Raw genomic sequence first — 14,615 nt, 5'->3', positions numbered from 1 at the left:
GTCAAGAATTGTAGTTAACTTTTAACTAATAGCGTTTTTCCTGCGCTATAATTTATATTGTTGTTCTGATCAGTGCTCCTGATATCTGGCAACTTTAGCGCGGGGACTGCTGAAATCGCGCTACCCCACCGCCATTTTGCTGTTGTTGTTTGTTTACCTGCCCCAGTGTCTCCTCCCCGCTCCCGCCTCCCAAGCTGACCGTCCCACGCTCCGCCCCCCCACTATCCATTTATGGACAGATGCACCCACGCGCAGCGTCCACGCGCTACGGACACGCCGAAGGTGCGCCAAAGGTAAGCCCGTCTACGCCCGTCCGCGCCTGGACCGCGCCCAGCGCCAGACCCCCTGGCCCTCGCATTACCCAGCCCTCCCGCATTACCTACGATGCCACCACCCTCCTAGCCCTTAACCCCGGCCGCTCCCCCAACTGCGTCCAAGCCGCTCCTGGACACACCCATGGACCTTTCTCATGCTACTCCTGCAAATTCATCGGCACCGACACCAACTCCGCTACGACCACACCACAGATTCCCGACCCCAACCACCTGCAATGCATCTTGCTCAACACCCGATCGGTCCACAGGCACGCCATTGACCTCTGGAATCTACTCGACACCATCTCTCCGGACGTCGCCTTCCTAACAGAAACATGGATGAACGCCTCCTCCGCCCCAGAAATCACCATTGCCATCCCAGAAGATTATAAGATCATACGCAAGGACCGTACCGGCCACACAGGAGGAGGAATCGCTATCGTCCATAAGAAATCCATCCACATCTCAACCAGCTCTGACGTCAATCTCGCCAACTCTGAACACCTTCACTTCCATATCCACATCGACCCCAAGACCACACTCAGAGGCACCCTCCTTTACAGGCCACCAGGACCCCGCGCACAATTTAGTGAGGACATCACGGACTTCATCACTCCACACGCGCTCCCCTCCAAAGATTACATCCTTCTGGGAGACCTCAATTTTCACCTTGAAAAGAACAACGACCGCAACTCCACCACCCTTTTGGACAACCTCGCCAACCTCGGACTTAAACAACTGGTCACTTCCCCCACCCACATCGCAGGTCACACCCTCGACCCTATCTTCACCTCCAGCAATCATGTCTCCTTCAGCCACACTACGGCTCTCCTCTGGACTGACCACAGCTGCGTTCACTTTACCTACAACAAGCCCAAACCCAACAACCACCCCCTACCAACTCTGCAAAGAAACTGGAACAAAATCACCATCGACCAGATCTCCTCATCGCTCCTTCTAAACCCCCAGCCTACTCCTCAAACCCCGACCAAGCCGCCACCAACCTCACCCAATGGTTATCCAACAGCGCCGACATCCTACCACCACTGAAAAAACGACAAAGCAAACTTGGCAGCAAGAAGGCCTCATGGTTCAACGATGATCTTAAGAAATCCAAGAAACTCTGCCGCTCCCTTGAGAAGGCCTGGAAAAAAGACCCAACCACCAGCACCAAGGACGCCTTCAAAAACGCCACCCGCATACACCACCAACTGATCCGAAAGGCCAAGAAAACCGCCTTCAAGGACCGACTAGATAACGCCCACAACAGCAAGGAACTTTTCAACATCGTCAAGGAATTTACCAATCCCTCGGCCAACTCTAACGACATCACCCCCTCTCAAGCCCTCTGTGACTCCCTAGCTTCATTCTTCCACAACAAAATTGCAGACATCCACAACAGCTTCGACAACCAACCCGGAGACCAACCCACCCAACCATCTGCTGGACCTTCACCCCCCTCGAACATCCTTAATGACTGGAACCCAATCTCCACTGAGGACACCATCCGCCTGATGAACTCCATCCACTCAGGATCCCCCACAGACCCATGCCCTCACCACATCTTCAACAAAGCAGACTCCATCATAGCACCGCACCTCCGAGACGTCATCAACTGCTCCTTCAACTCCGCCACCTTCCCGGAAAGCTGGAAACACGCTGAACTCAGCGCCCTTCTGAAAAAACCCACAGCGGACCCCACCGAACTCAAAAATTACCGCCCCATCTCGCTCCTTCCATTCCCGGCCAAAGTCATCGAGAAAGCTGTCAACAACCAGCTCGCCGCCTTCCTCGAAGCCAACAAATCCCTCTACTCCTCACAGTCCGGCTTCCGAGCAAAACACAGCACTGAGACCGCCCTCATCGCAGCAACAGACGACATTCGAACTCTACTGGACAATGGAGACACTGTCGCCCTCATCCTCCTCGACCTCTCCGCAGCCTTCGACACAGTCTGCCATAGCACCCTTCTACAGCGCCTCAGAAACATCGGAATCCAAGGAAAAGCACTAGAATGGATCACCTCGTTCCTCACCGGAAGAACCCAGAGAGTCCGCCTTCCACCATTCAAGTCAGAGGCCACTGAAGTCATCTGCGGCGTACCACAAGGATCTTCACTCAGCCCCACCCTCTTCAACGTATACATGAGCCCCCTCGCGGCCATCGCCCGCCAACACAACCTCAACATCATCTCCTACGCGGATGACACTCAACTGATCCTATCACTCACCAATGACCCTAGCACCGCCAAAACTAACCTACACGAAGGTATGAAAGAAGTAGCCGAATGGATGAAACACAGCCGTCTGAAACTGAACTCGGATAAAACAGAAGTCCTCATCTTAGGTACCTCCCCCTCCGCATGGGACGACTCTTGGTGGCCAGAAGCCCTTGGAAAAGCACCCATCCCGACAGACCACGCACGGAACCTGGGCGTCATCCTGGATTCCTCACTTTCAATGAACAGACAAGTCAACGCCGTCTCCTCATCCTGCTTCAACATTCTTCGCATGCTCAAAAAAACATTTCGTTGGATCCCCACCGAAACTAGGAAAACGGTCACCCACGCTCTGGTCACGAGCCGACTGGACTATGGAAACACCCTCTACGCCGGTACTACCGCTAAACTCCAGAAAAAACTCCAACGAATCCAAAACGCCTCAGCCAGGCTCATATTAGACATCCCGCGTAAAGAACATATCTCTGGTCACCTGAAAAACCTCCACTGGCTTCCCGTCAATAAGAGGATCACTTTCCGGCTCCTAACCCACGCACACAAAGCACTCTACGAAATCGGACCAGAATGCCTCAACACACGACTGTCCTTCTACACCCCCTCCCGCCAGCTACGATCATCCAACCAAGCCCTTGCCACTGTACCTCGCATCAACAAAACCACCATGGGAGGTAGATCCTTCTCCTACCTGGCAGCTAAAACCTGGAACTCACTTCCCACTTACCTTCGCCTTACCCAGAACCACCTAGCATTCAGAAAGCAACTTAAAACGTGGATATTCGACAAGTAATTCCCCACCCCCCCTCAAGCGCCTTGAGACCCTCTGGGTATGTAGTGCGCTATACAAATTCTCTGACTTGACTTGACTTGAGCCTAGCTGGGATTGGGCAGGGATCTACAAGATGGCCGGAGCCCGGGGTCGTGCTTCACCTTGCCTCCTACACCTGAGGGGTGGAGTTGGCAAAGGTTGGCACACCCTCCTTCCTGAAGAGTGGGGGTAGAACGGGTGGGGGGCCAGTTGCTGGTTACAGCAAATGGTCTGGAGAAGCTCTCAGAGGCGGTATGACTTTGAAGCTTCCCCCTGTCCATCCTGGGGGAGCAGACATATCACGTCACCCTTCCCCTCTTCTCCCAGGCTATGTCTCTCACCCTCCCCTCCTCTTTCCCACCTTCTTTATCTGTCTACTTCCCCTACTCCAACACCCCCCTGAATCTCTCACCTTGCCTTCTTTTCCCCTTACGTATTTTGTGCTTATTGTTTTTCTCGACCTTACAAGTAACTATGTTGCCATGCTCTTAGAACTGTTTAACCTTTGTAACGATGTAACCTGTAACTATGATCTGATGCTCATGTAAAGCGCTCTGATACCTCCGGGTCTAGCCAGCGCTATATAAAACTTTTAAAATAAAATAAATAAAAAGATGTGCATTGTTGCAGGTCCAGGAGAGCGGGGGCTCTCCACCCAGGGGTCCAGCAACATGTCTGCTGTGCGGCAGTCTCTGCAGCCACTCAGCCCAGACTTGGATTGTAGGTTCGGGTTTTGGAGGGCATCTCTAAGTTGCCCTCTCGTGCATTCTACATTAAATCCCACACTGGCATCAGTGCGGGTTTAATGTGCTGAGAAGTTTGGTACCAAACTTGTCAGTCTTCAGTGTAGCCATTATGGTGCTGTGGAGTTCGTAATGACAGCCTCCCAGCACCATATACTCTTAAATGGCATCACTGCACTTAGAGTGCCCAGGAATCGCCCAGGGTTCTGTAGGGGCACAGGGCTCATGCACCTGTGCCCTCACCTCTGGCATAGGGCACCCAGCTAGAGGCGTGACTGAAGTATGTCAGGGCAGTGGGTTCTGTGGTCATGGCACACAGGGATGTGTGCCATGTCGACTCTTTGTTTGGTTCTGTACTTAGGAACTCAGCCTGCAAAGGCAGTGTGTGAGTGTCAGGGTACAGGACCCCTGAGGGTGGCACAATAAGTGCTGCAGCACTCAGGGGTCTTCTCTGGTCACCATGCCCTGGGTACCTAGCGTACCATTTGCTAGAGGCCGATAGGTGGCCAGAGGTACCAATTGGGTATTTTGTTTCAGCATAGCTTTTCTTTTTAGGGAAGGAACACAGGCCCTGGGTACCTGATTGGCAGGGAGCCAGGGCACACTCAGTCAAAGCACATCAGCAGTTCAGAAAAAAGTGGGGGCATACCAAGGCAAGAAAGATGTCACTTTCTCAAACAGGACTCCTTCTCTTCTTTCAGTGTGCAGGGCAGAGACATCAGCCACTCCCCAGGGGCGGAGCCAGCATTGTGGAAGGCAGGCACAGCCCTATTCAAGGTTCAGGTGCCACTCCTCCCTCCCATCTAGATGCAGATCTCTCCAGCAAATACCTACTTTCTAAAAGGCATACTAAACTCGAATTTCTACCATGTTCTCTGAGATAGTTAGGATTATAAAATGTAATACCTCTAACAGCCCATTCTGGCCCATGGAGAACAGGTAGCCTTGCGATAGTGAAAAATGAAAATGGCTGTAAGTCACTATTAGGACATGCCACGCACATCAGGGCTTGTCCTACCGTATACTTACAATGCACCCTGCCCTTGGGCCTACCATAGGGGTGACTGATATGAAGAAAAGGGATGGTTTAGGGACTGGGAAGTGGGTGCACTTGTCCAGTCAGCATGACAGTACTAGACTGCACTCAGGCTGTACAATGGCAGACCTTAGACACATTTGACAAGGCTGCTTCTGTGGGTGGCACAACCAGGGCTGCAGGCCCACCAGCAGCATTTGGATTTACATGCCCTGGGCACACTCAGTGCACTAGACTAGGGTCTGACAAGTAAACCAAATAGCCAAACATGGAAGCACTGATTAATACATCAATTTACAGTAGGGAGCACTTGCACTGTGGCACTCAATAGCAGTGGCAAAGTGCCCAAAGCATACAACACCAGCAAAAATACACGAGGCAACCGCAAAAATGGAAGGGAGACCCACGCCAATGGTGCCAGGTCTAACAGCTCTGTGCAGACAATCCATCACACGGACATGCTGGGAGAATGGCATACAAAATGCTGTGTATTGGGTAGGCCACTGACAAATTGGCAGTTTTAAGGCATTTTGTAAATCTTTCACCCATAAAAGGTGCGGCTCGAAACCAAGACTAGTTCTAATTTGGGCATGAGCTGTAACCGTGGGCAGACCAATGTTTTTGCCATCCTTTGTTCTGCACATTTATCTCGGAAGGCTTTTACTAGGTGTTTCCCGAAGCTGGGCCTAGAGATGCTAGGGTTCAGGAATAGCTCATCTAGGGCCAGCCAGTTGCCGGTCTTGAATATATATGTCATCCAAGGTATCGTCAAGCTCTTTTTCCTGAGCTCTTTTTCCTGAGCCCGACATTCAGTCAGGACTCCATGATTTAATGTGGTCTCCTCCTTTGTCCATATCTTTAGCCATAAGAAAGGGGGCAATTTCTTAAGCAAAGCTTGTCTGCTTTATTCAGATGCTACCAGCTCAGGTTTAAATCACTGAAACCTTTACTTGACCTACCAAGAATAGTGACGTTGTTGCTTGTGGTGGACTGCCTTCCACCCCAACTGATAATCCACTTTCTTATAGCGATCATGTAAATTGTGCTTTCTTCTTTCTAGATTATATCTTTAGTACTGGAGCCTGAAAATGTTCATTTACTTAGAGAATTACAGAAGTGCTGCTGGTAGAAGAATTGCAGAAGGAAACTAATGGGTGAGACAGATCAACTTCTGAAAGAGCCTTAGGATGCAATGTTTTGGACAGCACATGAAATTGAAGCTTGCATCATTTATTTTTTGCTTTTGTATTTGATGCCCTAATTATGACGGGTCTGTCCAGACGTGGGCCCATGATCGTTGTGTCACTGCAACCAAGCAATAACTGACTGATAAGCCCTAATAAGGGCCAAAACAGGTCCTCGGTTTCTTGTGTTTCAGTTCATGGAGCACCTGGCCTGGCAGTTCGGGCTGCGCTGTTCCTATTTGAGTAGGGTCAAGACTGATTTGCATATGGCTTGGTCCAGACTGATGTGCCATGATGGGTGAAAAACGATGGCTTTGGATGCGACCAGAGCGATTGCCAGTATTCTGAGACTAGTTCAAGTATTCCGTCCACCACCTTGTTTTTGATGCCCTAAGTGTGACGGAAATGCTGGGTCCTGTCCTCACTGTGCCACTGGAACCAAGGTATATATGGCTGATGAGCCCTCATAACGGCAAAACCGGCTTGGCAGTTTGGGCTGGACTGTTCCCATTGGAGCAGGGACAAGACTGATTTGCATATGGTTTGGTCCAAACTGAGATGGCATGGTGGTCGCAAAACGATGGAGTGGGATGCAGCCCAAGCAATTGCCAGTGGCTGAGATAAATTCAAGCATTTCATCCACCACCCTCTTTCGGATGCCCTTTGATAAAGCACTCGTCATTCGCCTTACAATCATAAATACTGTGCAGTGGAGAGTGATCAAGCGGAAATATTAATGAGGATTTTAAGAATTGAGGATGCGGTTCCTCAGAAAAAATGGCGATCGGACCCGATTGTTCTCTGGTTTGGAATGCTCTGTGTGGTGAAGAGGTGTCTACAATTCTGAGGAGTTTAAAAAGGCAGTATTGCTAGGTCAATTTTATTTCTTTATTTATAAGCCTTGGCAAAGTAGGCTCAGCTTTTAAAAGCTATTGGGTTTGCAGTGCTTGTTTGTAAAACATAGTAAAAAATATTGAAAAAAGAAACATTTCAAAATGGTTGGCTGTGAGTCTCTTGGATGCAGTGGCAGCCATCTTGGATTGTGCTGACTTGTTGAGAAGTACCTGTTCCAAGATAGCCACCACTGTGGCATGATGCATGCACATTTTTGGTCGGACATCTTGAAAATGGTTTTCCGAAAGAAAAAGCACAGATATGCATGTTTGCACCAAAAATATAGAAGTGAGTTGGTCTGTAATAGCCTGCTTCTGGTAAGTTGTTACGGAAGAACAGTGAAAAGCGGGGAGGGGTGGGAGAGCAATGGTGAGGTGTAGGGGATTATGTGGACAAAAAGCAACAGAGGAGAACGGAAAGCAACAGAAGAGCAGGATTGTTGGCAGAGCAATGAAGGAACAGGCGTAGACACGAAAAGCAACAGAAGAGTGGGGAGGGTTGGCAGAACAATGGAGGACAAACTTGCGCAGTGGAAGGAAAGCAACATTAATGTTGAGTGGTGATAGAGCAGCAGAGGCAGTGTGGGGGGCAGCACCAGGCAAGGCAGAAAGGGAAAAAATCTAAATGTGCACTGCATTTAGTGGTGATCAGCTCTGTGGATAGTGTAAGATGTTTTCCTTCATCCATGAAGAACGAGTGGGTAGATTGCTCCCTACCCTCCGTTTATAGAAACAGATTTTCGGTCTGCTTGCATAAATAGCCCTCCTTGTTTTGTTTGTGATTTGTAGATCGCTCCTTGAAATATTATTAATTAATGAATGAATGCACTTGAATATTGTGACCATTGTATTCATGGGAAGAATCTTCCTGGTAGGAAGAGCCTTGGTGAAGGATGCATCAAACAAGATATTTGTTTTTTTCTGAAGGCTGGACGGTTCAATCAGTAGATCTGTAGAGTGCCACTTGTCTCCCATGATGGTTTCCAGGTGCTGGAAGCTTTGTTAGCTTTGTTGCAGATTGGTCTATTACAAGATTTTTAAATAGAGCATTTTAAGTTGTTGTAATTGATAGTCTTTCTATAGGTGCATTTGAGGTTCTGTCACAAGTCTTAAAGGTGATCCATTTGTATTGATAATAATTTATTGTATTTTTTAAGCACAGTCCATTCTTTTCCATGAAGATGTGTGAGATGGCAGCTCATGTCTTCTCCAGAGGCAAATTCCAGGAGTCTGTGCTACTCCACTCAACAGTCTTTTTCCTCTTTGCTTGAAGCATGGTTTACTTTGCCAAGTTGGACTCTTCAGGTGATCTTGGTCCATGGTTGGTTTCCACTTCTGCCCGTCTTCCATTCTGTGTATTATACAGTTGTGAATCGGAAGAAACATATGTGATGGAAGCTGGTTCTCTCAGTGCTACAGCCTTCTTCAAAGTAAAAACTCTCTCCAGCATCGGGCAGCTGAGGTTCTGTTTGGTGACCTGCACCATTGGAGCCCGGAGGCGTCGAATCATATAGGAGGAATATGGGTAGAGCGGGCCCGAGTCAAGGTAGTGCCATTTCAGGAAAGGGGTGAACGGATGGCTGCAATATCTGATTCATGAAGCCCATGCGGCTAGCACTTCTATCTCATGACAGGCAAGCAGACTACAGTATCCAGGCATGTAGTTCAGCTGACAGTGCAATCATTTAGATGTATTGTCTCCTTCAGTGTCTAATGCCCAGTCTTTGAAACTGAGGTTCAGCATATTTTCGATGCAGTTCACTATAATGTCCATAGAATAATAAAAGGCTGAGTAGTTCCCAGAATAAGAGCGGGAAATTGAAAAGACAAACAGCCGTCCAGTCTTGAGCAAGTGGCAAACCTTGGTAGTGCTGTAAGTACATGTTTCAGTGTTTGGTCCAGGGCCGCCTGCAGTGAGACCACATAAATACTGTCAGTGCCTTCATTTCTGCCTGCGTGTGGTCCAGAGTCTGGAGACTCTAGTCCAGTGTGTGCTTTTTCTTGCATGTTGCAGTGCTGTATACATTCCTTCCCCCACCTCATCAGCCATTAGTTACATGAGAAAAGGTGCTAAATATTACCATTTATTGTTGTTTTTTTCTTTTTCCCTTTATCTCAGGGAGACTTTGTAGCCGGGAAATACAAGTGCCTCATTTGCGACAAGGAGTTCACCTCTGAAAGCGGTGTCAAGTATCACATCAATTGGGCACATTGTGAGGTGCGTGTAAGCAGAGCTTTACCTCGACAATCAAACACATAGATGCACCTCCCACTCAATCTCGCTACTGATTCTGCTCACTTTACCATTTTCTTTGTGTGACTCAAAAGCAGTCGCTGCTTTCTTTAAAACACAGCCTTCTATTATTTGATTGACATAGTGTTATACAGAACCAGCCCTGGCAGCTATTCTTACACCTTTCTTATACAACAGAGACCTTCTCGGAAGTATCTCTGATACATTCTGGAAGTCTTGACGCACAAAACAAAGCGTAAAGTTCAAATACTGATCCCGGTGTCTCCTCCTTTGTGTGTGTAAAATATGAACCCAATCCTTGGACATTATTAATATGATCTCACTATCCAAGTTCTCCTTCCTTGTTTACCTACCCTGGTCAGTGTGCTGGTGTTTTGCTCTTGCACGGCTGCATCACTACCTGCCATCTTCCCAGACTTCTGTCTCAGCACCTCCCCTGCTAGTTTCCTTTCCCACCCGTACATTGCACTTACAGTAGACTACCCCTCAGCTAACACCTGCTCAATGTTCAATGCAGCAAAGACTGTCCAGTTATTTCTCCTTGTGTACTACATCCAAACAAGTGTATCGATTACACCTGCCACCATTTGCTCGACTCACTTCTCCTCTCCAGGACAGAAAAACGTGGCTGCCTCCATTCACTGGCCTCACATCCACTATCACCTCATCGACAATCTGCTAGTTTTTCTGCCACCCCTGTTTTCACTCCACAAGAAGGCAACCTAAACCACTGCAACCTTCACTAATGCAGCAGCCTTCTCTGTGCTCGCCCCCTCTGCTCCTCCTGCCGCCGCTACTCCTTCCATCACTTGAAAAGGTACCCATTCATTGTACCCACTTCCTCCCCTTCTTTATACCTCTGCTTCCCTGGTATGGGGAGGTTGTGTTCACTTCACCTACTGGCTAATCTAAAAACTCCCAGGTTAGAGTTCCACAATCAAAAATCCATGGGTGGTCAGAGAGTGGATTTTCTTTTACATCTCTTGCAAACATAAATGTATCTTGAAGGTTAACAGCTGTGATACTTATACATATTGTCATCTCACCACATCTTGTGTGCGCACTTAAATCTGACTTTGTATTGTTGTTTCACATCTATTGTGCAAAATTATGCCCCACTCGCCGCAAGCTTGAATCTTGTTAATACATTACCACATTCTGTTCTTTTTCTTATTTTAGGAATGGTTTGTAGTAAAAAGCAAATCAGCTCGAAACTTTGACAAAATGTTAAAAATGCAACAGGAAGATGACAAAAAGAAAGTGAAGAAGATAAAGCAGGCCTCTAAAGGTGGGAAGAAGAAAGGAGCTGTTAAAAACCCCACTGCGGCGGAGGAGGAGCTCCCAAGACCCACCGTCATTAAGAGCGAGGGTGAGCGAATGAGAAGCGTGCTCTCTGAGAGTGACAGTGAGAGCAGGGCGAGCAGCCCCAACAGCATGGAGGAGGAGATCCGGTCAGTCATCTGGAGAGCACGGCAGCCCATCGTGAAACCAGCTGCCTTGACCTCCTTCAAGGCCGCAGAGGTGAAACCAGGGTTCATAAAGGAGCCTGTGCTAAAACCAGAACTGGGCGACACGGCAGAGCTCCAGCCTGGGCTCATCAAGGCAGTAGTGCTCAACCCGGGGCTGGGCAAGACGACGGAGCTCAAGCCAGGGTTGGCCAAAACCACCACACTGAAGCCAGGCCTCATAAAGGCAGCCGTGCTAAAACTCGACCGGAAACGCAAGTGAGAATTTGGAGTAATGCACCGACATTTGCTACTTTGGACCAGAAACTTGACAATGAACTGTTAGTCTTCTCTTAGAGCGGCTTTCCAAGCAATGGTGTCTTATCCCTTGATGCTGCTTCCCAAGGAGAAAAAGCTACTTCTCGCTAACACTCTCTGGTGTGTCCGTAACACCACACTTTGAGTAGGCCTCTGGCAAGGTACCTCTTTTCAGTGAAATGTTGTTTGTTGTTTAATATCCCTCTTTTATAGCGTGTTCAATACCAGCCTGGTCCACCACAGACATTAGTAGGTACAGTGCATTTCTCCCCACACCCCTTTCATCTCCGAACGAGCTTCCCACCTGAATTTTATGATGTTCTTTAGCTCTTCCCGAAGCGTTCCCCCAAACTTATTCATATATCCATTCCCTCAAACCCTTCTACACGAAGCACAGTGTAATTGAAAGTTCAGGAGACTTAACATGCAGCGTCCCTCATATCAGTCCTATTATTTCCACTAAGCAGAGAATCCTACTGCCTCTTTCCTCCGTGGTATTCTCTAAATCTGGTTATAAAGTACTCTCACAGTGCTTTAGATTTCTTTCTTCTCAACTCCTTACACGGCTGTTTTTTTATGCCTTTAGGGGCCATTTTGTATGCTTCCTTGGTGTCAGGCAGGGGTTACTATTGAAGATTATTCTCAGTGGAGCATCAGTGTGGGTGACATTATGTAATTTATACTGGGTGTGATAGCTGCTTCCTCCAACAATGTCATGTTTTGAGGCATTAATAGTGCTATGGTTGTGACATGAATGATTCTCTTAGTACCAACAGTACTGCAGCCCAGTTTGTCATACAGCTATCTCTCCACTCCTGAGCATCATTTTGCCCATAAAATAATGTCCTTATGGATGAAAAAGAAGCTGCAGGAATGTACCCTGCCTTTGTTTACAGCACAGCCCATGTATGTGTCTTTTTATTTCTGTCCACAAAGTTAAAACTATTGCTGCTGTGGAGTGGCCTTTTATTGTTCTCCTTTAATATTTTGCCTACAACTTTTAGGAGGACCTCTGTTCCCTGGTGCATGTCAGTATCAGCATGATGCACTGATCTATTTTTTGGAAATGGTTACCATGTGATTGGCTTAGAACTTAGTGGTGATACCTTAGAGACAGGGCTTGAAGTTGTTTTTGTGCAGGAAGTGTGTGGTTGATTCATTTTTAATGCGCCTAGGGCTTTGGCAGCAAACACAAGCAACATCTGGTGTGCAGAAGCACAAAGGGTTGCTGGTACTGTCTTACACTACATTATGAGAGGGTGGACTAAGAGAGTGAATTCCCTGATACAAACTCTATGCCTCCCATCTCTCTCCCACTCATGTTCTTGCATCTCCAGGGACTGCTCACCACCTTTCACACCCTGACAACTACAGCACTCCAACCTCTCTTCTCCCAGGACCACCTTTTCAGGTCGACAGGTGTTGCTTTCATTCATTTCTGCCTACTCCACAGCTCCTACAGTGTAAATGTTTGTCACTGACTTTCTCACCACCTCATGCCACACACTCCCATTTTGGAATCAGGTTCCCTAATTCTTTTTCTCCTTAAGATTTGATTGGCTTTGAAGTGTAAAAGTTTGTGTCCTATATTTTGGGAGTGTTCTTGGTTCTGAGACTGGTGAGTATTTTTAGGGGGCCCAAGAAAGGTATGCTAGGATCCAGCTGCAATGTGTTGCCGCCTTCTCACCTCGCTGTATCCTGCTCCTGGCAGGCGCTCCCTGTGCTCTGGGTTGCCACCCCTGTTACACACACCCTTTAGACATTCCCTCTTTCTTTCACAAGCCTCCTCTCCTTGTCAGTCTGTGCTGCAGGTGTCTTCTGGAGCCTATTCTCCTTCTGCCCTCAGATAAACTTTGTCATGACAGTTCTTTATCTCACGACACCTTTCCCATCTTTGTGTGTGTATGTGTTTGGGTTGCTGCTATACTTGGTCTTTTTGGATGCAGGAGAAGCTAACATGGGAGATACATGGTACTGTAGCTTATGTACATGTTTGAGAGAAGGATGTAAGCTAACAGTCGTGCTGCACCATCCAGTATGTGTGCAGGATTGCACTGATGTGTTCTTTAGTCTACCTGTTTAGTTTGAGCAAGTGCACTTTTCACCACTGTCTCCTTTTTTGTGTTTTTGCTTCCCAGTTGGGGAAGCACATTTACCTGATGTGTGTGTGAGAGCAGGGACAGTATTTCTGTGGAAGCCTGTACTGTAACTTTGTGCAGCATATCTGTTTTGTGTGTTCAATATAATAAGCATGTGAATGAAGCGTGCACTTCTGCTTTGGTGTACCTGTTCTCTGTCTGAGGGACATTTGCACTGCTGCTGCCATACTGTTCCTGCTCTGTGGCGTGTCGCATCCAGAAACCTTTTCAGTACACAGAAAACAGTGAACACCTGCCTTTGTCATTACCTGTATTCCATGAAATGCTGGTCCATGTGTTCCTCACTGTACCCTTTTATCAAATGTTTTTGACTTAAGGAGTACAAGTGATTCCGTAGTTTGTACACTTAATAACGGCTGCTAAATTCGCTATCAGTTTTCAAGCAAAAAGTGAATTTTTATAAAATAATACCACTGTTAAATCACTTTATTGATCCACTGGTTTTGGTTTGAATGAGGACTGCTTTTCCAGTACACACCTTATTGAAAATGCCACCTGGCTATCACTACATTACTGCTGTCTTCTATTCCAATAAAGTCACTGGAATCCTTTCACTATGACTTTTGTTGCTGGGGTTGTGTTATTTCTGGATATGTGTACTTAACTAAACTGCATTTAATAGTAAGCCTGTTTGCTGTAAACTGTGCTATCATTTCCCACTTGCCTGGGGGACAAGAGAAATGCACAACACTTACCTATGATTATAGTGAACCAGTCCGCAATCGCGCATTCCTTTAAAGGATATAGAAAAATTCATTTGGATTCTAATAGTGTGGCTCACTTTGCCTGTTGTACCTTTCAAAGAGTTGAAACATGTATATATCATAATCTAAGTAAATTCCTGAATTCCCACGAATGAACTTACTTCCAAACCAGTTTCCCTTTTTTGTTAAATCCTGTTACCGAATAACAACTCTGTAGAATAAAAACAAATTGTTGTATTTTTCATTTATCAATGAGCTCATTTCCTCAGTCTGTCACTGTTATTTATCTAATGATTTCCATCTGTGAATTCTGTGCAGTCTCCTGTAACAGGTGCTTGTTTCACAGTGTGACGATGAACTCACACATGCTGGAGTTCCTGGGTCGCCATGTGTGCTAACTATAAACTGAGCTTGTATTGTCTGATTGGTCGTTGCAGATTGCAGGAACATCTAGGTCCCTCCCAATACACGTTAAAGCCTGGTTGGTTGGGGACGCCAGCACAGCCTTGGTAGCTCTGCAT

At 47.2% G+C, this 14,615-nt stretch overlaps 1 protein-coding gene across 2 annotated transcripts in view; it reads left to right on the top strand.

Moving 5' to 3' along the window:
• Positions 1–14,338, top strand: part of ZNF512 (zinc finger protein 512) — a 121,810-nt gene extending 107,472 nt beyond the window's left edge. For both annotated transcript variants that reach the window (XM_086928178.1, XM_086928179.1), the window contains 2 exons: positions 9,334–9,432; positions 10,648–14,338. In XM_086928178.1, the coding sequence (XP_086784304.1) occupies positions 9,334–9,432; positions 10,648–11,196 (648 nt within the window). In that variant the 3' untranslated portion in view covers positions 11,197–14,338. The remainder of the gene's footprint in view (positions 1–9,333; positions 9,433–10,647) is intronic.
• The last annotated feature ends 277 nt before the right edge of the window (positions 14,339–14,615 follow it).

This window comes from Lissotriton vulgaris, chromosome 6 (assembly GCF_964263255.1).
Source record: "Lissotriton vulgaris chromosome 6, aLisVul1.2, whole genome shotgun sequence".
Classification (NCBI taxonomy): domain Eukaryota; kingdom Metazoa; phylum Chordata; class Amphibia; order Caudata; family Salamandridae; genus Lissotriton; species Lissotriton vulgaris.
Note: the sequence above shows the minus strand (reverse complement) of the source record. Positions and strands in the feature narration are given on the sequence as shown.